Source organism: Colias philodice, chromosome 1 (genome assembly GCF_061535455.1).
Source record: "Colias philodice isolate Cphi_HAF_F1 chromosome 1, ilColPhil1 Martin Lab GWU primary, whole genome shotgun sequence".
Taxonomy (NCBI): Eukaryota; Metazoa; Arthropoda; class Insecta; order Lepidoptera; family Pieridae; genus Colias; species Colias philodice.
The window spans coordinates 15,818,504-15,846,099 of NC_143086.1; the positions used below are offsets into that span (position 1 = coordinate 15,818,504).

A 27,596-nucleotide genomic window follows, 5' to 3' on the forward strand; every position below is an offset into this window, starting at 1 on the left:
TTGTTTACCTTAACGCTTATAAGGAAAAAATTGACTAGCAATCTTGGAATTTATCTTAATACATACTCTGTTCCCACTTGTAATAAATCTTATTTTTTACGGTTCCGTACACAAATGGTAAAACGACACAATTACTACCGTGATAAAATGGTGAACTGGTTTCAAACATAACTTGATAAACAGTCAAAATATTTAAAAACCTTTTCATTTAATTTAGTTCAATATTTCTTTAACCTATATCTCCTATCAAGTATCAATGCACTGGTGAAAATATCGGATCGACTTCGCTATCTCCGAGTCGCAGGTCCCCGAGGAAAGCAAAATTTTCCACGAGCCAACCGGTCCTGCGCGCCGACCGGTCTGATCGCGTTTTTCTTTAGGGTTGCCACCTTATCCAACTCGTACACAAAGAAATTAAAGACTAAACTCAACTCAAACATTTATTTATTTAATAAGACTTCTTCTAGAAGCACAAACTATGTTATGACTATTCAAAAAATTGTCATAACATAGTTTTTCGATTTATCACTGGTTCGGAAAACAGTTTATATACAGAGAAGAGCCGACAAGAAAGTCCGTAGTTCTTATTTTAAGATCTCATTCTAATCTACGCTCTTAGTGTTCGAAACATCGGGATAAATAACACAATGAATAAATAAGTTTAAAATCCGTTAAAATGTTTTTAATTTCTTAATTATTGTCATCAAAATGCAATTACGTGAAGAATAATTATAAAACAATCAACCGTAGCAGCTACTTATGTCGTCCATCTCCTCTATTTAAACGTTTAACTGTTGTTTAATACTACAAAGATTACAATACTACTGTATATCAGTATGTATGTTGGAATAATTGTTGGAATTTCATTTAATCATGTAAATATATGCCTCTGCAGTCGTAAGGGTTCGTTTTGCACAGGCCCATATGAAAAGGCCGAGTGCAACTGAATTGGAAAACTGGTTTAATATAGAAGAAATTAATTGTTGATACCGTGGGTGCAAAATAGTGCGCAGCCGTCACAATATCCATACTTATATTATGTACATAACTATATTATGTGTATTGTATATTTTCAATTAAATATACAATACACATTTTTAACGTAGTACAATTAAATTTAATGTAGTACATGTTTGAAAAATGTAACTAGAAAACTACCTGGACTGGAATGTAGTAGATGTTCTAAAATTGTTCATGCAACTCCGGAATGTGCGAAATTAAGTAACAAGCAACTGATCACTCTACGGGCTTCAAATAGCTTAGAATGGAGCTGTGAAAATTGCCTTAAGAATATCTCTAATCGCTCCTCCTTCTTCACTCCCGAGGAAGAAAGTGAGGATGAAGACAATGGAGACGAAAACCCTAAATTAGTGAGTGTGGACATCAAAAAGCTACTGCATGATATAAGCCAAGAAATAAAAAAATCTATTAGGGAGCAACTCGAGGACTTTCAAAGGGCTCTCACTTTTGCCACTGATGAAGTCGCTGATATGGGAGTTAAATTGGAGTCTCAAGAAACTAAGATAAAGAAACTGGAAAACCGTAACATGGAACTATGTAACCAAAACAAAAATTTAGAACTCCGTGTGGCTGCCCTCGAACAGCACATTCAAAATACTGAGCAAAAAAACCTTTGTAATGCATTAGAGATTGCGGGTATTCCCAAACTACCGGAAGAAAATCTCAAATCTATCGCTACTTCCATTGCAAATAAACTAGACATCAAGGTCACAGATATAGAATCTCTTCGTCGATTGCCTGGACGCAATGAGAAACCAGGACAGATTTTTGTAGAACTAAAAAGTCCCGAGACGCGTGACCAGTGGGTTGCGGCAGCTAAATCTAAAGAAATATTTGTTAAGGACCTGAAGCTCCCAACGTGCACTGCTTCTACTGCTGCAGAACGTATTTACATACGTGAGGCCCTAACATCTAATATGAAAACGGTATTGTATAATGCTAAACACAAATTACGCGGAACCTACAAATACGTTTGGCTTAAGAGGGGCAGAATATATGCAAAGAAAGCCGATGGAGATAAGGCTCATATAATTCGTTCCGTAGCTGATATTGAATCTCTACTAAAATAGATAATACAGCTTGTTACTCAAGTTTGTTTTTAGTTTAGTTTAGTACTTTGTTTGTCTAGTATTTATTACCTATGGCTTTATGTAATACAAGTAATAATAACCCAACAGAATTATTGGATTGTATAGATATAGATAGCTTTTTGAACAAGTTGCCATATACGAAATATCAATTTTTATGCATGCATGTTAACATACGCTCAATGTATAAAAACTTCTGTAAACTTCTGCAAATAACTAGTTCCACCAAGTTTGTATTCGACCTGATTGTGGTATCAGAATGTTCCATATCAACCGGGGTCTCCAACCTATTTAATATACCTGGCTATGTAATGTACTCAAAACTACGCGATAATAAGAGAGGTGGTGGTATTTTAGTTTATGTTCGAAATTATTTAAAATTTACCGAAAAAACTGTACCTAGTAATACATTTGAAAACTTATGTGGAACATTAAGTTTAGGGAATAAATCGATTGAAGTTGTCGCAATATACAGACCACCATCACTAAATAAAACACAATTTATCCATGAACTACGCAAACTATTATCTGCAATAGACAAAAGAACGTGCAAAGATGTCATACTATTAGGAGATATTAATATTGACCTAAAAGACTCTAAAAGTGACACACGTGATAATTATCTAGACATGCTCTCTGAATTTGGTTTAATGTGTGGCATATCAAACTACACACGCATAGAACCTCGGGGTAGCAAGATCACAAAATCTTGCATTGACCACATCTTCACTCGCTCAGATGACACGTCATACACTGCAGCAGTTGACACTGTGCTAGCTGATCACAAAATCGTGCTGCTGGCTTGCATATATCCAGAGACGTTAGCTCGTCGCGGCACTACAAAACCAAATAGGGTTACTCGAACACGATTTGAAGCATTAAAAAATATCGATTTTGAATGCACTAACCATATGAAGAGCCCCGAAGAAATATACAATTACATACATACCCAATTCAAAAATGCGTCCACTGAATACGTTGATAAAAAACATAACAAGTTAAATACACTTCAGTACTACGGATGGATGAACGAAAATTTAAATAAATTATGTAAAAAACGCGACTACCTGTTTCATAAATGGAGAGCTGATCCAAACAATAATATCCTCAGACTCCAATATACCAAAGTTAGGAACAAAACCAATAAACTACTCGAATATTACCGAAATAAATACTATGTGAATATAATTAAAACTAACTATGGTAACACTTCTAAATTATGGCAATTAATAAATAATATTTGTGGCAGGGAGTCAAAAAATATAGATGACTCAATACTTAAAGCATTTGAAGCCCAAAATATATCAGTAAAACAAATAGCAAATAAATTCTCCTTTGAATTTAATAACTCTATAAAAAATATCATTCCGAACTGTACTGAGCGCCTATTTAAACATTCAAAAAACGTCCCGCCAAATGTATGTATGAGATTCCAAAAAGCAAAACATAATAAGGTTTCCAGTGTTATTAAAAACTTACACAACAAAAAAAGTCCGGGTATAGATGGAATAAGAAACGTTGATGTTAAATGTATTTCGGAGAATATTACTACTGCTATAGTCAACCTAATAAACATCTCGGTTCAGACAGGTATATACCCCGATAAACTAAAAGTAGGTTGTATCCGACCAATATTTAAAAAAGGGGCACACGACAATCCTGTGAACTATAGACCAATTACATTACTATCGGCAATTGATAAAATCGTCGAAAAAGTTGTTAGTGACCAAATATATAAATTTTATAACGATAATAATATAATTTCTGATAACCAATACGGCTTTCAACCTGGAAAAAGCACCAATGCCCTTCTATCGGACTTTACTGATACTGTTAACCTAAATCTTAACGAAAAAATGCATATACTGGTGCTATTTATTGATTTTTCTCGCGCCTTCGAAACACTTGATCATAAGGTACTAATATGTAGACTGGAAGATAGTGGACTGGCGGGCAGCTTACTGGCGTGGTGCAACAGTTATCTTCAAAATCGCAACAACTTAGTCAGAATTGGTAGTACATACAGTGATGCTACAAAGGTTGACATGGGAATAGCGCAGGGTTCTGTGTTGGGCCCCTTACATTTCCTGGCATACGTCAATAAAATGGGAGAAGCAATAGAGCATTCTGAGATATTCCAGTTTGCCGACGATACATGCCTTGTAGTAACTCATAAAAACATTGACATAGCTATGAATCTGCTTCAACACGACTTTGATAACTTATGTAGATGGTGTCACGATGCTGGACTGGTAATAAACGCACGTAAAACGAAGTTAATGCACATTAAATCCCCCCACATTATTGGTGATCTTTATCAAAGTATTAAAAATCACACACATAAGTGTATGCATTGTAAACCGCGTGCGACAACATGTCAATGTGAAACTGTAGAGGCTGTCGACTCCTACACTTACCTAGGTTTAACTATTGATAATAGATTCAACTGGAGGATGCACATCGAAAAAGTGTGCAATAAACTGCGATCTTTTCTGGCAATCTTGTATGTAATTAAAAACAGATTACCATACGAAACAAGACTGTTGTTGTACAATGCTTTTGCTGACTCCATAATATCATACGGCCTAACTAGCTATGGTAGGACTCACAAAACATACTTAAAAAGAATTCTGAATCTACAAGTTCGAATTCTTAAAATAATAGTGTCACCACAAATAAAAATGAAATTTAAAAATGATACCTCAAAACTCTTCAAACACTGTAATGTCCTGCCAGTTAATTACAAATTTGAACTTCAATTGCTCAAGGAAAACTTTTTCAAAACAAAAAATCAAATAATAAACTCTAACTGCTACCACACACGTAACACAACACTTAAGAACTTAACTAAACCATTCTCAAAAAACATGTATGGTCAACGTCGTATCGCGTACTTGCTACCGGATATATTGAATGGGTTGGATATTAAACTAAGAAATAGTATTAATGAAATAAATATCAAACGTAAACTCAAGCAATATTATATAGCCCAATTATAGTTATGTATATTAATGTTATAAAATGTGTCTTCATACTATGTAAACATTATATAGTCTTCACTTATAAAAATTGTTAAACAGTTAAACCGAAATTGTCATTATATAAATACGAACATCACTATAAACCTCAGTGGTTTTTTAAGTCACAACTGCACACTTATGTTTGTAAACCTTATTGTTTATGATAATAAATAAAAAAAAAAAAAAAAAAAAAAAACAACCCTATTTCCTACCACGTGGGGACCGGTATAATATGTAAACATTAAACAGGTCGCTATACTCTACTCACGTTTTTAGTACTTATTAAATACATTATTATAATTTAATTTATCCTTTTTCCTCGAAACTATTATTTATTGACAATGCATAAATCTTTGCAAAAAGGTATTTTATTTTAAATTAAACAATTAACAAGTAAGTTTGACAAGTAAGTTTGTTTAAGACTGTTTGTATTTTCGCAAAAAGTAGACGTTTCTTAAAATGCCGCTTTTTGTAAAGAACTCCGTATACTGCATTCAATAATTAGGCGCTGGACAAAACCAGATGAAACCAGTTCGTATCGCAGATTGATAATAAAATGCAGTGATTGTATCGGATGAAAGCACAGATAATAAACACGGCAGTATTGCAGTAACTTAAGTATTGCAATTTTTATGCACTTATCGATCTCAATAATATTGTAAATGTTTTTATTTGAGAATGTTAAGTGCTTTTTCGCAAAAAAAATACGTTACGCATTTGGCTCAAATTTGATATGCAAATGCCAAATAAATAAGACATAAACTCGTATTTATTTGGATACTAAGCGTGTAAAATAATATTAAAACTATGCAGACATTAACATGATTTAAAATTTTGTTTGTTTTTATGACCTTCTTTTCGAAATACTGTTACATATTTATTAACAACTTTTAAAAATTCATGCCATGTGGATATATAGGAAACAAACTAACATCTAGATTTATGAGATAATTAAATATGGTTTTATGCCGTTTATTTTGCAACAAAAGCGGCAAATAAGCCAGTTACATTGCCGGACTTGCTAGGAACAATTCTGTATGCAAGTCAAGTACGAGTCATCAATCTCAAAAGTTAAAACTACAATTATGACGACAGGTATTTTTTAAAAAGAAAATTGGCAACAAGCATCCGTGACACCGTTAAGTAATATCGCACACAACTTTGGGTCTTAATAGAAGCTCCCATTATATAATATAGTGCGATAATCGCTTGTACTCTTACAAACGTGGGTTTCGTAAAACGGTTATTCCTGTCCACATATCAGATGACCGGTACTGTTGCGAGCACAATTTGTTTACAATTTTAACAATTATTATTATCGATTTGAATTACTATGAACGAGAGCAAAGAACTCTATAGAAAATATATGCGTGTACGGTATTCTCGGTAGAAATTAAGCAATAGAAATACTACATTTTTATAAATATACGTTACAAAAATGGTCTTTAATTCGTAACTATATTATGATTTAAAAATATATTTATCCAACATTATCAACAATGGAATTGTTTCTATTTGTCCTTGTTAAAGTATCACCTATAAAACAAACCTACAAATTCACATGTATATTGTCGAAGAAAATTTTGGTAAAATTATGAACCCGTTATACAAGACCTTCATTAAACATGTTCTATATCGGGTAAACCTTGATGTATTCGGATATGTTAAAAGAATTAAAACGGATACAATACATTTTAGACATTGCTTGCTCTCAATAAAGTGTTGGGAAGTTGACAGAAAGACATATGTTTGACCATTTACGATGTAACCTTTTCTCCGAAGGTTCATATCCGCAGATTTCAGAATAGTTGTAGGTAGGGCATGCACCCGGGTTTACCCGGTTCTGAAAAACCCGGGTAAACCCGGGTTTTTTGATGATTTTGAGAACCGGGTTTGAATAGTATGAAACCCGGTTCTCCCGGTTCCGACCAAAATTTTAAAATATAAAGTATTATTTATATTTTGCTGCATTATTTTAACAAATTTATTGTATCTGGCAACGTCAGACCGACGTGCATCGCGAATTTTCGTGCCACGCCTGAAGCGTGGCTCTGATTGGTTGTCTAACCTTAGATGCTATAAGTTTCCTACGGTTGTATTACCAAAAAAAAATAGGCTTCGAAAACGACTAAAATTAGGCTACAGAAATATATTTATTAGATTTGTCGTGAATTTGAAAAGCTGTTGATTTTACTGCTTCATATAATGATCCAGTCATGTTTTTGTTTTTGGTATCAAGCTGAAATTTATATCGAATACTCAAGTCTTCGGTCCCTTTTATGTGAAAAAGTCAAACTCACAATCCAACGCATCAAAAGATACAGCCGTAAATGCTGAAAATTTTCGCAAATTTCGACATTCGCATGGGACTCAAAACCTACAGCTGGGTACTTTGAACACAGAGCCGTTAAATTTGGTAAAAGTAACGTCTTATAACACATGATAAAGGAAAAATTGCTAGAAACATAAATTTTAAAGTTACAACATTATAAGAAATAGGTTTGTTCGGAGCTCTGGGAGCGCGAGTCCGACTCGCACTTGGCCGGTTTTTTGCTTTACAGTTTGCAATTAATGAATAAGGTTTAAGTTTATATGTGATATTATGATAATAAGGTACTTTTATAAGACTGATAAATAAAGAGAAGAATTGAAATTTTGTTTCTTTATTAATTTAATAAAAAAAAATGTGTGCGTGTACTATAGTGTACTCACGTAAGAAGTGAAACTTCTTTATGACCTTAATTAAAAAAAAATAATTTACTATATGCAACTTTACAGAAATACGTCGAATCACGCTTGGTAGGGATAAAAAAGAAGGCGCGTAACGGAAAAATGTCACGCGTAACGAAAAAATGTTACACTAAATTTTTTTCCAACCCCGATAAAGAAGTTTCACTTCAATAAGACACAAGCCGCGTAAAATAAAAGGCCCATCAGGTACTTTTACAGTTACTTTTGTTTAATTTCGTATTTTTTCTGAAGTATTATAAAAGAACCGGGTAACCCGGTTCTACCCGGTTCTGAGCTCGATTTGGAACCGGGTTTCAGAAACTTGGAACCGGACTCGGTTCTGCATGCCCTAGTTGTAGGTATGTTCCAATTTTTTCAATAATAAAATGATGTTTTTTTAGTAACTGAGATATCGACGTATAATTCCTATGTTAAGATTCCTAAGAAACTAAGTTAATTAAATAATAATAATTCTTTTATTTGTTTGATTTATTTAAAATGTATAGCACGGAACGCGTTAAAAAACAGTAGGTAAACTACAAAAGCCTTAATGAATGTCTAACATGAAATGTCATTGTGGTTTAATCGTTTCCAATTATTTGTTACTTAAGTAGGAAGTTAAACATAAAAAAAACAATGATCTATATATCAATCTGTTTTCTTTGTACAGAGTTTTAGTAACTAATCTTTTTTGTTGATTTTTCAATGGAAATACTTTAAAAACAAGTACTGTTTACATGTAATTGCAACTATAATATAAGTATTATGTTTTTGTTATATTACATTTGCAGCATAAGCCCAAATAACAGCATAATAATCATTTTCAGATCCAACGAAAAGAGAATCCGACATAACATACATTTGAAACCCTGCCCTGCAAGGGAACATCATATAAAGAAATACCTTACTAAAAATATACATAAATAAACAATGAACATCCTTCTTTGAAATCAAATAAAATATTAATTTATTTAACTAAGTAAACTTTCGCGCGCGACAGTACTCGTGGAAATTGAATTTAACCTTCAGACGTCGCGGCGGGAGCGAGGAAGCCGTCTGGGAGCGCGCTATTAACTCGGCCACATTGGGCCACACTGGGCCAGCTCCTGAACTAGAACTTCGGGATATATTTTTATTGTGTAGCCCAATTACATTACGAAGCCGAATGATGGGAATTGAAATCTTGTATTAGTGCTACATTGATTCAATATTAATGGCATGTCAAATTAGATAAAAGTAAACGGTTTCACTATTTCAATACAAAGGTCATTGAAAGAAATATCTATAAACATGAAGACAATGTGATTCATGAAAATATATCAAAATCAAAGATCTCAAGCGTTTATTTCCATATCCTTGACCGATTAAGTTGATAAAGGTGTGGTAAATACATAATTAGGATTGCAATCGTCAAAGGAACGCTAATCTTCAGTTACTACACTGCACGACCTTAGATCTCATCTCAGGTTTGATTAAATTTCCGCGATGCAATTTTGATACAGTTCGCACGGAATGCTCGCATTCTTATATTAGCTACAAGCCGCTTGCACTGACGTACAAAGTGTAGTATGTAGGTATTGTGTTACATATATGATGCCAGGTTATCCCTGTATCAAAATCATCTCTGTATAAACTACTAACTTTCCGCCCCCTTCTTTGACAGCGTGGAAATTCCTATGACAGTGAGATGTTCTGCGCGAGAGACAAACAAACAAACACACTTTCGCATTTACAATATTAATTAGGACATCAGCTGTTAAATTAAATTTTGAAAAATATTTTACATACAAACGTATAAACATATTTTCACACGTTTTCTTTTGATATATATACTGATTAGTGATTTGTAATCTCCAAAGCCTCTAAAAAGTATTTAAAGAGATTAATAACGTGATTCATGTATACAAGTGTTTGGGAGGTGTGATGTTTAATCAACATGTTTCAAATATTTTTATTTTTTTACAAATTTTCAACGTTAATGCATTAGTTACATAATATTGGGCGTAAAAAGAGAGGATACTATAAGTTTGACGATTAAGTCTGTCTGATTTGGCTCGCAAAGTTTTTTCGTGTAACTGTTTGAATATCCTGTTGACAGTCATTTTTCCATTAATTTAAAATTTTTGTCTAAGTTTTGGGGTTGTCACGCCAACTTGTAACTCCAGCAATATTAATAATGACGTATATTCATAGAGTACCTACGACACGTGAATAGGAATCTGGAATTATTTGTGGTCGTACGTCATTAATAATGACTATTTATTTAATTGTTACACGCGACCGCATGCTACATTACGTAATGTTTTATAAATTCTGCTGTAAGTAAATTTAAAATATTATGTATAAGGAAAATTCCGAATAAGAGGGAAATAACCACAAAGCAGGTCACAAGGTAAGTCGCGGAAGAATTCCAACAAATACCCGCGGCCCCATCATTAAAGCGGCTCGACGGAACACAGTGGGGTTTTAGTCGGTAAGAATCCGACATAACCCACGGCTCCTTCCCCGGGGGCCGTGGGTATCTTTGGAAGATTTCCCCACTATAAAAAAAAAGGTCACAAGTTAAAGTGGACAATTTATAAGTGCTAAAATAATTGAAATAACTTTTATGCGAGTTGAGTTTACTACTTATCTATTTATTTACATGTTTATTTATAAAAAACTTCTGTAATATGATCTGTCTCATGTCTGAGATAATGTCTTCGCTTAGCTTTTTCATAGACAAAATTAAAAACGTTCACATTTCTGTAAGCCACGTAGAAATATTACTTTCAATGCTATATTCATTAAATAATAATATATTTTTTGAAGAAATAAAGGTCACGCTAAAAGTAAGGTATAACAGTTATCACCGATTTTTTAAGAAGATAATTTTATTGACAAATTATCGCACAAATAATTATGCTCGCCACTCAACTACTTATGTATTATACCAAATATAGTGATGGACCAGTCACATAACAGTTATTTATCGATAAATTCAACATTGTGAAGATTATTATGTGAAATATAAGTAAAACTCTGACCTGTATATAATACCAAATAAAACTGATTAAAAACAGTAAATAAAAACTAACAAAGCTTTGGCATCAAACAAATAATGCCAATAAATTTAAAAAATTATTATGATTGAATTGACCTGTATTGTCCTAATAACTATAATTTTTTAAAGAATGGTTAATCGATTTATTCGGAAGGTGTTCCCATCAAGAGTTTAACGGACCCATAAAAATCCGACCACCTGGCAACTTTAATAGAGTTAAGAATTCATACGCTAGCACAAAAGTAAAAAAAGAGACACAAAAAGGTAACAAATAAAAAAAAAATATAAAAAGGCTTGAATAGCTAATGTAGTATTTTCAATGGACATTTTTTGTAGGCATTATGCATTGGAAAACCCAAAACCCATCGTTTAGGTATATAAAATTTTCATTTTTCAAATGTATGTTCATTGAATGAAAAAAAAGCAGAATATTTTTTACAGTAGGTACTAAACAGACGACATCCGTAGCAATTTGCTATCGAATTGTGTTTAAACGCATTAAAACTAAACACGTGTGACAATCGATTAAAACATCATTAGCGAAGCAATGAGGATCTAGCTCGGATCTAGGCATTTGTGGGAAAACCGGATTCTCTCCCTTTCCGCTTGCCGTCCGCAAGGTTCCGTTTATGTCCGTATGAGCCCAGTTCAAGGCTTTCACAACACCTAGTTTGTTTTACAAAAAAGTGTTTGTCTTGGTATGAATATGTATAGTATGTAGGAATTTTTTGTTTCACTAAGTACTTATTTCAAAATGTGACACGTTTTTTTAATTTCAAGGTGAATAGGACATAATTTGTATATGTAGGTACTTTTAGTTTTGTGGATTTTTGTTGCGTGTTAGCTTTCAATGACTCCTTTTAATTAGTATGACATATTCCAATAAAAATAAACTAATTAAGCAAATAATTTAAAATATTTTATCAAAAATAATAAGGTAAAAAGTAATTATAGGTGGAGTACTCGTTATCTATTCAAATTTCCTTAGTGAAAACGTAGTTGACATATCTTCTAAGAGATAAAGAATTATATAGTGTTACTGAGTATAAACATATAGTGTATCATTATGAAAATATTTACATCGTGGACTTGTGTACTAAATACACCAGTAATTGTGCAATGGACGCGGAACAAGAGTGGGTGTCCTTCATTAAACCTCGGCACTGATCGGCTTTGTTTTGATCGACTACCTACACCGCAATTATTGTTAATTGGGATTCAATAATTTTGTGCTTAAATGCACATATTCAGTAGATCCCGAAAAAACGCATTTCCGCGCTTGCCTTTTGATGAATTTTCCATGACAATTCTAATTTATTGAACTCCAGAACGATTTTTCGAGGGTTGTTCCCAATATTTACTATGTACTCATAGTATTTTCTGTATTTTAAAATATTTTTATTTTTGCTTTTTTTGCTTTTATTGCTATAACAATCTTGTATCATGTGTTTATTTCGTACTAGAGGTCCGCCCCGGCTTCGCCCGTGGTACATATTTCGCAATAAAAAGTCCTATAAAAGGGCCTATGTCCTTTCTCGGGTATCAAAATATCTCCATACCAAATTTCATGCAAATTGGTTCAGCAGTTTAGGCGTGATTGAGTAACAGACAGACAGACAGACTTACTTTCGCATTTATAATATTAAAGTATGGATTAAAATACCTCCGGAGTCCGAGCCTTACTTCGTGTTCAAGATCACTTTATGTTAAGTCTTATTTCTTCCTCAATAATAAATCATGTTTCCGAGGATTTTTTACCTTTTCTTCATAAAACGACGTTGATAAACAGTAGCAGATTAAACTCTTTGAAGATTTACCACAAGGATAAACCTTGTAAATAAGTTTACTAACTTTTCAATAGCTGTTTTTAGATCTCGGAAATTAAAAACCTCCGAATACAGATCAAAATTACAAAAAACCTAGCCGCTCAGAAATACATTCTCCTATGTCCGTGTCGGACGCAATTAAATTCATAATAAATACCAATTGAATAAAATATAAAGAAACAGCGGCGCAAACATTACTTCGCGTGCTAATCACTGAAGGTCACTGTTGAATGAACCACATTGTTTTAACCTATATTTCCATATAAATCAAACTCAATCAATGCATTGCATTAAAACGCTTGTAATTGTGGCTGACAACTTGCAACGACTGCATTTTTGCGATGACGCGTTGGGGAATTCAAATGAATTTTAATATTATAAAAATCATATTGCTGCAGAAAACAGAGGAAACATTTATTCTCAATGATTGTCTTAACGATAATAATTACAAATTTTTGAAAGAATTAAATCAATACTGTAAACCTACCTAAAATACTTAGTACGTAGTTATTCCAAAACTTATTCACTAATTTCATAGTTATTAATGCTCATCGAGATAATATAAAAATCGAGATTTCAAACAAAACTTGTCTGAAATACTCCTTTCCAATACATAAAACGTAATTCTTTCAAGAAAACAATTCAAGCAGCTCGTTAATTAAATATAAACGAGGATTTTGTACGCGCATCCTAATTAATGTTACCTCGATACACGTGACTTGTGAAATTTTTAAGTGTGGTAACTACTCACTACGTTTCAGTTCAAAAATATCGTTTATGTACTTCTATAATTTATTATATAGGTAATAAGTATTTAATTATTAGTATTTGCGATAAATATTTTATTAAATATGTTATTGTTAAGTTAATAGTTGTTTTTCAACTTCAGTCCATGCCTTTATTCGTGTAATGCCAGGAGAAAAATAGTGACCATGAGACACCAGAATATCCCAAATATATCACACATCATTTTCATATCATTTTCGCCCGTTTTGTGTTTTGCGAAGCTTTTTACTATGAAAAATTTCTTACACACACAATTGTTTATACGTTGTACCCATCTCTGGGACTTTATATTAAATGGAATAGAGCTCCCATCTGCGTCAAACTGTCATCAATGTATGACGATCTAATCAAGCAGGAATGAGCTGCAGCGCCGTTGCATTAGGGGACGCCAATTAAACCCCGGCAAGGTCAAGATCAGAACATATTATTGTTAATGGAACTGTTATTGATCTTCGAACATTGCGTAACGATTATAAATAATTATTTATTTCCCACAGGAATTTAAGTGTAATTGGTGTGGATTTTGTTTAAAAGGCTGGTACGCAATAGCGTGTTTGACGCCTATGTATTCTGAGTTCGAATCCTGGTGAAGGCAAATTAAGTTTTCCTTCGAAGATGTTCCATAGCAGTCAGCCGATACTTAGTGATAGTCATCCGAAACAAACACGTTTAATGGCGTATAAAATTTCCATGTAGGATAAGGTATCCAAAACAAAAGTAAAAAAAATAAATATTTATAATATGTAATTTGTATTTTCTTCATGGTTGGTATCTAAAAGAAAAAAAAATGTTATCGCAATGCATAATTCGCTTCGCAAATAATTCGCCATGCACATTCATTGAAAATATAACTTTTTTGTACATATTTGTCCAATGTGAATTTCAAGACACCAATACTTCACAAAAAAAGAAAGAAAATCAATCACCTATGGGGAAAAACCATATCATCATTAGGAAATAGTTAGGTATTGTATTATTATTTTTTTTTTAATTTTAAAGAAAGATTTAAATCTAAAACATTCAAAGATAAACTGATTTTCAGCTGAGTTTTTTTAAGTATTAATTCTGTAAAAATGGCAATATATATACATATACATATGTACGGGACTACATGTATGATGGGACTACGTCGCAGTCGGGGTCGTGATTTCCTTGCTGTGCAGCAAGGCGTAAGAACTAAGAACTGTGCCTTGCCGTAACTTGCCGCAACGCCCCCTTGCGGTGCGCTCGGTAAAATTGGTAAACGACTTGCTCGCTCTGTTACCCGAGACAGATTTAATACATCCTTAAATACGTATAAATCGAATGTTTTTAAATTCTTAAGTCGATAATTAATGAAAATTATATTCTATTTTTAATATTTTATTTTAAACTAAACATGTAATGCTTTGGGGTAAAACCTGTTAATTACTTGTTAATTTTTATAATGAAATAAATAAATAAATATATCAAATGTTAAAGTTACTTTTGAATTTTAATTAATAGTATGAACGGAAAATAAAAAAAATAATGAACGTAAATCCATTAATGAAAACAATTTCCTCGAAGAGCAATTAACAATTGACTCGCTTTTTATTAATCACTTGATAATAAAAAGCATGTGTGATATACGCAATATCTTTAATTCCGCCGTACATTCACAAATAAAAAAATATTTTTTTTTTAAATCAACAAATTATTTAAATAAATTACAGAAACACTTAAACCAGTTACATAAACAATAATTTCAGATAAATAAATATATGTAAGGACCTAGTGATCTTTCAATAGGAAATTAAATATATTTTCCAATTAAGTTACTCGACATTAACATTTTAATTAAAAGGTAATTTTTTTCTGTCCTGACAGAGAAAAATTACCCACCCAAGAATAAACAATTAAGAATAACATTCTAATACTAAAATACGTAACACGACGTGTCTCTATTGCATAATACACGTTGCTCTATAGTTTATTGAATAATTTAGAGAACCCTGACATCGTTCACAGGACATCTAACTTGTCTAAACGACTCCTGGCTATTTGGTGGCCGGTCTGTCTGCCGTGAGCTGGTGTGACCTACTTATGTGGCTATATTTTTGCTTTTAATCTATATAATATTATATTCCACGCGGTTTCACTCATGCACAAAAGCTTTCATCCAATCATTTTCTAATATTGCAATCCCTTTCTTTAGCTATGGTCATTCCAAATTTTACTTATATCGGTGCAGTGCTTTAGCCAGGAAGTTTAGGCAAGCCTAAAAGCCTTGGTCTCTGACATGGAGGTTTATTTGCCTAAAAACCGAATAAATACATGTGAAATTCATTTGATTCTCATTTAACATAATATAATTATACCTGTTATGAAAAAGTAATGCTTTCAAGTATAACGATGTCATATTATAACGTATTACTTATAATGAGCACTTAAAAACCCACAAAGTATAAAGAAGAATAAATTGGCACGTCTATATTTTTATTTTTTGCTATAATCTCAGGTGAACCAGTCTATTTTTAACAGACTTCCGTGCTCACTTCACAATTTCTAAATGCGAATATTATAAAAGTAAAATATAAAGATTCGTCTTACAAAATATAGAACAAGGTAATCTTTGAATCTACGATACGTCCTTCATAATCGTTTTGTTAAAGTTTAATCTAGATTTAAGATTGTAGACTCTAGAAGTTTAGTTCTATATTTCATAAGTAACAAGTCACCCTAGTTAGTTCAAGTCAAAATTTATTAGACTATAGAGATCTTAAGATATTATTTTTGACATTTTGACTAGACTAGAGGAAAACATTGATTAATGAATAGAAAGGAATGTTATCAACATCCTTGTGGGGGCCGTTACCCTTGGCTTTATCTCGACAACTTGTAGACCTACTTTTAATTTTGCTAAATATCTCAAGTGTTTATTCTATGGATATCTATGCATCATCACGTACCTACTTCGAAATTCTCGATACATCCTTCTAAAACCACCCTGTTATTTATCGGAACCTGCTGAATACGGACACAATATTCTTAGGAAAATAAGAGGATTCTTCTAAGGAACCTTTCTCTTTGTCGTAATATAAAACAATTCTACATTTAACATTATTCAAGACTTTGCGTTGATTTGGTAAAAATTAAACCATAAATGTTTTACGGTACCATTTCGCAGATACTAAAAAACATTAAATTCAGAATCGAATACACGTCCTCAGTCTCAATAGCCAGGGTCAGTAACCACTGCGCTAACCGGGCCGATCATTCAAAAACCTGCCTTATAATATGTCGTCTACCATCTAACATATTTTAAAAACGCGTCATGTTCGTGTACTTACATTCTCAAATTTGTTTGTCAAATGAATAACCTCACAACAATACTGGGAAGCTGTTTGTCATTAAAATCATCGACCGTTTATCTCGAGCAAACAATTTTGAACATTTTACAGTATATTATAATCCATTGTGTTTGCAGATTAAAAGGCAATTGGATTCGTATCAAAATAAGTTATTTACAACAATTTTCACGATTAAGCGATTTGTAGTGGTTATTATTTTTTTAACGTCGTAAATATAACAATTGCGTTTATGTAATATTATTCGTGCGAGCAGGTACATTTATGACACAGGATCATGATGCCTACCAAGGCATTGGCATGTCTGAAAGCGTTTGATAACATGTGTGATGTGATATAAATAAAAAAAAATAAAATAAATAAAATTGTTTTATTTCAGGAAATTTCCCTTCCCATTCCCCTTTCAGGATATATCCCATACCTTCCCTTTTCAGGATATATCCCATACCAAGCTTGAGTTTAATATTTTGCTTCAAATGCTTTATAAATATATATTTTAAAGAATAGAAAAAAATCGACCTCGGCGCAGGAGACGAACCCACATCTTTCCGCCAATCCAGGGCGACGCCTGAACAATCGAATTTATTCTGAAAGGTTCATTCTTCATAAATGAAGGTGAAAATTGAAATAATTACAGTCAAGAAAAGTCAACTTGACTTTTGAAATAAACCATTTCGATTTTCGATTACAAATTCTAATATTACACAACTATGTAAACAACTCTTAGAGCCAAAGGATTCCATAGATAAAATAAATCGTTAAAAATTTAATTATTTGTAAATTTATACACTACGCGTCACGAAATCTCGTCGGCCATGACACGCCGTGATTGAGTGCATCTATCAAGTAATTATGTCACTCTATAAGACCCAATTTCACCAATATTTTCTAAATCAGACATTTATTAATCGAGCTTCAAATTAAACATGTATTTTAACATCGTTGTCAACTCTACAGGTCCCAAGAAGGAAATCTAACAGCCGATTATCAAATCGACCATTAACTGAGCGACTCACGAATCATTCATTCGTATTTTAAACCGCCCGAAACAAAATGTCAAAGTTGACAATGCCCTAGTTTCGCACGTTGGGGCTATTTGTTCTAGTTGTATAATAACTGTCATGTTTGGTAATTCGACTAAATTGAAATGTTCTAACACAGTATACAATTTAATAATCATGTAGAAACTTTTACGTTTGCTGGTTTATATGTCAAACGATTTGGTCGTTACCATGGTTACAAATGTTTGATGTTATTTGGAGATTGTTTTGTTGTGATTTTTCTTGTGTTATTTTAATTTTATTTTGAGTTGAATAAATACAATAATGTTGAAGAAAAATCGCGGTTCAATTTCACTTGGTCGAAGGTAAACTGGATCTGGTTGAAATTACGAAAAAAAATTCGGAGTCCGAAGGAAAGTGCGAGAGATCTCATACTAGAAGAGCAATTAAAACAAGAAAAATAAAGATGAAGCAGCAAGATACATTTAAAGTAAATTAATAGTAAATTCTTGTTTGTAATAACCTAGTATCTAGTTGTTATAACCTATTTATTGAATGATGTTGATAGGTACAATCTAAGGGTACAATAAAAATGTTTTATAAAAACACAAGTTTTATTTATTTAGGTAACATGAAAAATTACATAAGTATTTCTATAACAATGTCACATTTAAATTAAATTAGGATCATCATCATCGTCAGCCCATATACTTTCTCACTGCTGGGACATGGGATTGGTAGTGCTAACTTAAACTTAAACACGGTAAGGGATCAGGTCATTATCCACCACGCTATCTTATGATATGTCGGTTTCCTCACAATGTTTTTCACCACTGAGCCATCACTGCACTGCACTACAATAAGCAGTTGGTCTGTAGGTGAAACTGATAGATTCCTAAAACAGAATTTAAAATTAAGATAAGTACATTTCATAATCATGAGGAGGCCTGAGCCTTACCTGAGTAGTGGTGAAGTTTACATTTTAAGTACCTATATTGGTATTCAATACTAGATTTGACATGACTCTCAGGATTATTATGGTTTAATTGAAAATAATACAGTGTGTAGGAAGGAACCTATATGCACATAAATATAAATATTACCTCACGAGATAGTTTTACTTACAGATCCGACGGTTATTCGAGTTTATCTTCAATTAATTGCAATACTTCCAAAACCGATTGTTTTGATAAACGAAATCTTGTACTAAAATCAACATCATCATATTCTTCGAAACAATGACGACGCGACGTCTTTATAAATTCTGGCCCGTCGCGGTCGCACTATATAATCCAAATTATAAAAATCATCCAATACATCTTCATTTTCAAAAATAAAATAGTATGCAGAGTCCATCTTGACAGCAAGAAAACTTCAAATCATTTTTTCTAATCGCTTGTTAAAAATTTAAAGAGCCTCTATGCCACGGGTTAAATATAATGCCGTGTTAAGGAAACTAATCCTCGATTAGGTCATGGTGGGACACTCCCTTACATTGATGTCCCGTTAAAAGAGTTAACAGCGTGTTAAACTAACTAACAGAGCTTGATGAAACTGGGCCCTAAGGATTCGAATGTTAATTAAGGTCGTTTATTGGTTCTACTTTATTTGAAATAAAATTAAACAAAAAAAAATAATTAAAATTAAGTCAGGTAATATAAGTCTGAGTGAAATATCAAATAATTTACGTTTACGATGTTTGAATCGACCTGAAAATTGAACCCTGGGTAAATTATTCTACATGCCTGTGATCGCCAGACCGACAAAAATTCATGCACAGATATATTTTTATAAAAACTACTATTAAGTTATATAAACAATCACCTAAGTATTTAATAGGTCGTAATCTAGCGTATTAAACTATTAAGAAATAATAAATAAATAAATATTTCAGGACAATTTTCACACACGGCACGATCTGATCCCATACTAAGCTTTCGCTTGTGTTATGGAAACCAGATGGCTGATAAACATACATATATCATTTTAAATAAATACTTATATAGATAATTAACACCCAGACACAGAGCAAACCTTTAATATTCATCACACAAATATTGGGAATCGAACCCACGACCTCTGACTTGGAAGGCAGGGGCACTGCTAACCAAGCCAACCGGTCAGTTAAAGTGCTTTAAGGCTAGAAACCAAGCTCTGAAGGAAGGAGTCTGGGCGGGCGACTCAGTAGGAGTTATGTCATATAAAAATATAAGAAAGCATAAAAATACTTTTCTCGTTAATTCCATAAATACACATTACTAAAATTAGTAAGTATAATAATGATTTGTTGACGGAAAAATTGAATTGAATTTTTACAGTGCACAGGGCGGCGCTAAATAATTGCAATGATCAGCTGTTATTCGATAAACTATCAACTAACTTTATCAGATTACACTGCGTTATGTTTTTGTTACAATTGTTTTCATATATGTATTGCGATGTCCAAATGAAGCAGTCCGACCTCATTTATATGAAAGTGAGTGGAAAAATGATCTTTTGCTTTCTCATTACAATATGCAAGCAATACAAGTTCTATTGTAATGAATACATTCCTAACATATCCTATATAACTACGTATATGTACAAAAATATTTTACGTACTTAAAATATTGATATAGATATCGTTTGCGATATATTGAAAGAACCGATCGACGGCAAGTGCCGCTTATGTGCCTGCAAAGATGAAACTGCACAGCATATCATATCAGGGTGTGAACAGTTTCCAGGAACCTATTATGTGAAGCGACATAATAATCTCGTTCTATACGTCTATTGGTGCTTAACTAAAAAACACAAACTGGCAGATTCAAACCTCTGGTGGAAAGAAACACTTGTACAACCACAAGTAAAAGAAAATGATACCGCTAAAATTCTTTGGGAAATGCCTGTTCAAAAAATATATTTGATAGATATAACAGTACCTATAGACTACAACATAGGACCGAAAGAGATAGAAAAGTTAAGTAAATATCAACTACTCAAGACTGAAGTTAGCCGTTTGTGGAAAACTCAAACAACGATCATTCCGATTGTCATAGGAGCCACAGGGGTAGTAGCTAAAAACATTAAAAAATATATGGATAAATTAGATACGTTTATTGACATCAGCATTCTTCAAAAACAAGCAGCATTCATCAGTCATATTAAGTAAAGTACTTGGCGATAACGTCTTTATAAACACAGCAGTAAATCATAACACACAAAGTATAGGACTATCAACACATACATCTCAACTAATGAACATCACAAACAGACGAACCAGACAATCGATTAGAGCCACATCAAATAACTACAGACGAACAAACAATAAATAAAGCACCAGATCCAATTTCGACAGTTCATGCAGCACCAAGCAATCAAGAACAGAACAAAAGGCGAAGAAGAAGGTTGAACGAATAGTACTATTTTCCTTACATTTTATGACACAACTACCTTTACAATATATGATAATAACGATTTTATTAAATACTTTTACTCTCGTGGGATACGAGACGGAGTATTTAAAAGGTCACATTTCAAAAGGAACAACATGTCGTGAAAGTGGGCATCCACAAAGAAAATGATATCGTTTGAAGTAAGATTCTCTTTACATAAAATAAACATAACGCACTTATTAATAATATCATGTTAGTACCTACTACCTACGTACAATTAAATTTAATTCTTCCTTATTTGGTTTTTATTTATATAATTGTAGAAGCAAAGTAAGGATGAAATTTGAAATACCTTTCCATTTTAACACGTCGTTATAATATTAAGGTATAATTTTTGAAATGTTTATTTGAATCCGATTTTATTCAAATTATGAACAATGGAAACTCGATAATATTTGTAGTGCTTTCTATGTGATAAGTATGTCTTCTTTCTGGTGTAGGTACATTAAGTTATCTTAAAGAAGCATTGTTTGATTGATTGATTGTTTTTTGTCCTTAAAGTTGCTGATCGTAGCCTGGGAAATATTATACGTTAAAGAACTATTTCAGAGTGAGGCAAATACAAGAATATCAAGGAAATTTTTAATTACTATTAGCAATAATCGTATTTATCCAGCTCACTTAATTATTTCAACTTCCCGCGTGGGTTTTTTACGAGATCGCTTTGACATTTTCACTGTTAGGAATTTCTATTAGGTTACTAAACTACTGTAAAATTAAACGGTTTAAATGTGGTATTAATAACTAGCTAACTCTCTTTCTTATTAGGAGCTTAAAATTATATTCTCAGACTTATAAAATATACCTACTTTATTGGAGATATTTTATTATAAACACTGTGCCAAGAGCACTTTATATGTACTTCTACTAATTACTAAATAATTTGGAAAATCCAAAAGTGCACGCCTCATAATTTTTTTTAATAAATATTTATTAATTATTATTTTTGTTTATTTAATAACAATTAAACCACATCGAATCAGACCCTGAAAAATGAAAGGGTTCTATTCCTGAGTATACTCAAGCGTAAGAGAAAAAAAAAGACTCGATTAGTATGCGATTAGTAAAGTATTTCGGTCGCTATCGTGTTAACAAGAAAAAGGATCCGCACATACAGACACACGGACGTCCAAGACAGAACTTTTTTGAACTGTTTTTTAACTAGTTTAAATAACAAAAATGACATCAAAAATATCATGAACGTTAAAAATAGTGTTTTTTCTTAATATGTGTGTGTATGTATTATCTTACAAGTGCAATGTATGATACATAAAGACATTTTAAGTTTGAAAAATCAGATGTTTTGCGCGAAGTGACAGTAGTACCCACCTCAACGCTTCGCTTATGAGGCGTGCAATATAAAAAATTTACATGCAGTAACGTTAAAATCTAAAAATAAAACAAAGTAACTTCATATACATTTAGCATATAAAACCAAAACAAATTGTAAAATTGATCTGAAGCAATTTACTGTATGTTTACTGTTTACTGTACTGTACCATGTTTGTACGGAAAAAGACAAGGAAAAGGATATTTCAGTATTCGTACATATTGTTTCTATTTAAATAAAGATTGATGTTGGCAAATATGAACGACTTTCGAATATCTCCCATATTTGTTTCGTATCAAATCAAATCAAATGTTTATTTGCCTGTTCATACAGACACAGAATAATAATTATACTAGTGGTACAGATTGAATTCGCACGGAAACACTACAAAGTAGTTGCGCCTCTACTATACAATAAAATTAATAAGGAAACTAAAATTAAAAAATTGAATAATCATAAAATAAAAAAAAGTATACTTACGTGGCTAGAGAAGTTTGACTACGACGAAATTGAAACCTTGCTAGGATCTATAATTTAAGCGTGCTTAAAGAAAGGAAATAAAAATTATATTATTAAATAAATGTTATATTGATATACTTCACACATAAAAGCACATCTTTCACGCAAACACACACACACACACATACTCACACTCACACTAACACACACTCACACTCACTAACACATACACACACAAACATTAAAGCGCTTTCCACCTTTACTTGTAATTTTTAAAATTTTATTTTGTATAACGTAGGTGGTATACTTACTGTTAAGAATTTAATGGGAGAAGCCACTGGCTCCTGAGACACAGTATTTAACTAATTCAGGAGCCTATGGATTCATATATAAGCTGTACCTATTTCTTTATGTCAATAAAGCTTTTATTATTTTTATTATAAATTCGTGTAAAATCTACAGTATGTTACTGCACATACGATCGAGTTATCTATACATATAATAAATCTGTAGAAGGGTCAATTCTGTACATTGAAAATATTGAAAAAATAAATAGCAGGGGGTGTTACTGGATCGATACCAAACCCAAATATGTGATTAAAAAATTTTTTGTCTGTCTGTCTGTCTGTATGTGAAGACATCACGTGAAAACTAACGGTTCGATTTCGATGAAACTTGGTATAATTATACCTTATTATCCTGGGCGTAAAATAGGATACTTTTTATCCTGGAAAAATACGTAGAAAAAAAATTAATCTTTATTTTTCAGTTTTATGCATAGACGTTGTTCTGTAGAACCGCGAACACACGTTGCGTATTATTATAGGCCTAGCCGTATTTGGGTCCAATAGATATTATTATATTATAAGATGTCATTGTCAGAGTTAACTAAAATGGAGACCATCCACGCGAAGACCGTCATCCGCGCGGACGGAGTCGCGGGCGGAAGCTAGTAGGTAATAAGAGGTCATGGTACTCGTAATTTTCATCGCATACCTATTGAGGCTAAGCCTCCGCTAGACTACTAACAAAATCTTATTATCGCCAGGGATCATAAAATTAACTATAGATTATTTTATAGATCTACAGATATCTCTTGCTATCGTATGAAAATATAAATAGTTTAGCGGAGGTATAATATAAAATATAAATATTTATTTCAGTTATTCACCGGATATTTAGACTTTAGAGAATATCGTGGTCATACTGTAAAGGATAAAAATTTACTACACTGTAAGGAAAATAGCAGTTTTCTACTTTTAATGAAAACCTTTGTTTATTTCAATTTAGATTTAAAATAATGTCATTATTTATAGTGCAACATCGACTTAACAAATATACCATTTATTTTCTTAATTTATACATTTCAGCCGAAAATTGTGTTTAAATTGTATAATTAAAATTGAAATTCAAAGAAGACTGTAATGAATTAACTATGAGGATGTTTGTAAAGTATAAAAATAAAATAAAAAAGATAACACTGTATACCTACATGATTCAAATCCATTCAGTACCTAGCATTTGCATGAAATAGCACCTTATTTAGTTATCTATACTTGGATTTGTAGGATATTATGGTTGTAGCCATAGAAATATTAATAACATGTCTTGTTATTTAGATTTCTATGGTTGTAGCATAATATCCTACTAATTCTATAAAGTAATAGGTATATCGTAACTCGTAAGATGTTTGACTGACACCTGAAAGTAAAAAAAGACTATTGATACCGTTAACTTCTGAAATAGTCTTTCTATTAAGAAGTATGTAATTTAAATTTACTTTTTTTGAAATTAAGTAGTTATATCATACTTTGTAACAGTTGATCCGGTTAAGGTGTAAAGAGGTTTCTTTGGAAACTATTCCAATGGAAGATTAGTCACACAATAATTGTGATCGAGTGCCGCGGAATGTCACATTATAGCGGCTTCTAGAAATTATTTATCCAACATTATGTATGTTATTACTATGTTATATCTGTTTCCTTGACAAAACAAAACCTAGGGGAGTAGGTAGATATATTATTTACATTTATAAATCTTTGGCTTTTACGTGGTTTTACAGCGTTAAATTCTTCTTAATTCTTCTGCTTAATTTTGACATCGACGTATAAATAATTATTTTTCTTTTACAACTTACTTTTATAGAATCATGTTAACTTTTATAGAAGTAGGTTAATTATTTCGTTCGTCATCCATTTTATAGATATCTACGTTTCAATTTACCCCCGGCTCATTATAACAATTTAATAAATTCTAAATGCACTTGATATTTGCACTTTCCCAAGCCAATAATCAATTATATTAACCGTTCAAATGTTACATTGAGAATAATTTCGTTCGTTAACTGTATAGAGCGACCTTGATATTACTAAATTAGGAACGCAAAGAAAATTGTGAGCAATATCACAAAAGTAACATTTATTGATCATATTATTAATAACTACCTACGTATTTTGTAAAATCATACAATATATAGAGCAAATAAAAATTCAGATCTTAAAAGAGATAAGAGAATCACGTTAAACTTAATTACAAACCTACCCGCATGCAACTTATTAACTTTTATTTAAATTTTAACGGATCATTAAAAAGATCGTGAGAGCAACGTCTGTTTTGTATTTCAGTAATTATTTGCAAACGGAATGTAATCACGAGATATTGACATTGTATTTGGATGTATGGTTTATTTATGGCTGACCATGAGACCGTCCGCTCACCGATCGCTGCCGGATTTTCGGCTCGAAATACCATCGCTAACACTATTCAGGAGACATTTTACTGTACGGATTTCGCAAAATCAAAAAATACGGAGAGTTCGTTAAAAGTGCCGCAGCGAGGTGCGGTAAGAATTTCGCATGTAACAAATTAAAGGGGAGTAATTTGGCTTACCTTTTTGTTTTGTCGGGCGGGCGTTAACCCCACTTGGGAGCCCATCTCTCCTAAGACGTTCGACATGTTGAGTGTTGACGCACAAAACACACGCAATGCAAAAATTCGCGAGTACGAGATAACGCGGCGCGCACGTCGCGCGTTCGGGGACGAATGGCGAGGCGCGAGAGCTTGCGCAGTATTAATGGACCAGCGCGTGACGTCACTGCGCTTGCACCCCTAAACCTTCGCCGGCCCTCGCAATCCTTCATCCTTATCAATTTTCTTCTTGAGTGTGTACAGATACTTTTATAATGCACATATTTAAATGATAAACACTTGTACCTTTTATATGTGAAGATTAATCTAATGTATCTACTATCTAATAACAGTAGCAAAGTGGAATTCGATTAATTTATATAAAAAGTGTGTCGAGGAAACAAGAAATTTGCTTAGTACCTAGGTACCTACTTCACGAAACCGACCGTACCTACTTCTTCTTCTTATTGGTAACTTCCTAAAATATAGCAGGCTGCTTGGTCTCATATGTTTCCTTATCACGTAATGCATTTGATTTTGGTGCGTAAAGTGAAAAAATATATATGCTAAACTGGAAAATAAGTATATTCCTAACTTATAAGAAAAAAGATATCGATACTAAGTACCTACCTAATTAATTTTGATTTTTTTTCTAAAAACTAGATACAGATATTATAGTACAAGATCCCACTTCTCGATTCTGTAGTTATTGCTATTATTTATAGGCATTTGTTTACTTTCTGTTTTTTTAATTTTCTTAATTCTAATCATATTAACATAATGTCTATCATTAGATTTAAAATTACGTAAAATTCCTTAAAAAAACATGCCTGCCTAACTGAAATTTATGTTATAAAGTAGTACCATAAAAGTACTTAATAAGTTAATTTTACAAAAATAATAATTATCTATCTACATTTGCCGCCAATTTATTACAGGCAACTTTTCGCTAATCTGTTACCTACTGCCTCAATATTTATTTTCAATTAATTTCAACATTACAGATTACTACTGAATTTAGCAGTGGGATCGTAGACTATGATAAGATGAATTTGGTTGTAATATACTATCGAATAGAGATACAATTTCAGGTGCATCGTACAGTGATCTGAAAAATATTACACGTGTAAGTTTCGCATTGCATTTATGATTGACCGCCTTAATTTCGTTCTCATTGATTAATAAGCAAATTACAAATCTTTTTAGGATTCTGTATCCAACGGGTACAAACCGAAAACCGAGCCGTCCGTCTGACTGCCATTAAGGCTTGTATCACATGAATCATCATAGACAGTTGAAATTTTCACAGATGATGTATACGTCTGTATCCGTTAAAAAAAGAAATGCTAAACACAAAAAAAGAACACACAGGAATCTCCCATACAATCAACGCGATTGTTTTCCGTTTCTTTATAGATCGGAACCCTAATTGCGCGAAACGAACGACACTTACACAGAGCAAGTTGGGCACTTATGCCATTTCATTTATAGTAGTCCTAGGGGCTAGGATTTCAGTGAGTTTCAGGGAAAAGGTACTTTTGCGATTTAGCAGCTTAAAGTGCGGGGTCCTAGAGTGTCTTAGGTCTAAGATATGTATAAAAATAATTTAGTCCGAGAGCTAAC

General features: G+C 32.4%; 1 protein-coding gene across 1 annotated transcript in view; it reads right to left on the reverse strand.

The window, feature by feature from the left end:
- Positions 1 to 26,097, reverse strand: part of LOC149491538 (proton-coupled amino acid transporter-like protein acs) — a 54,462-nt gene extending 28,365 nt beyond the window's left edge. The window contains exon 1 of the mRNA XM_089695309.1: positions 25,956 to 26,097. Within this exon, the coding sequence (XP_089551435.1) occupies positions 25,956 to 26,021 (66 nt within the window). The 5' untranslated portion in view covers positions 26,022 to 26,097. The remainder of the gene's footprint in view (positions 1 to 25,955) is intronic.
- Positions 26,098 to 27,596: the final 1,499 nt, after the last annotated feature.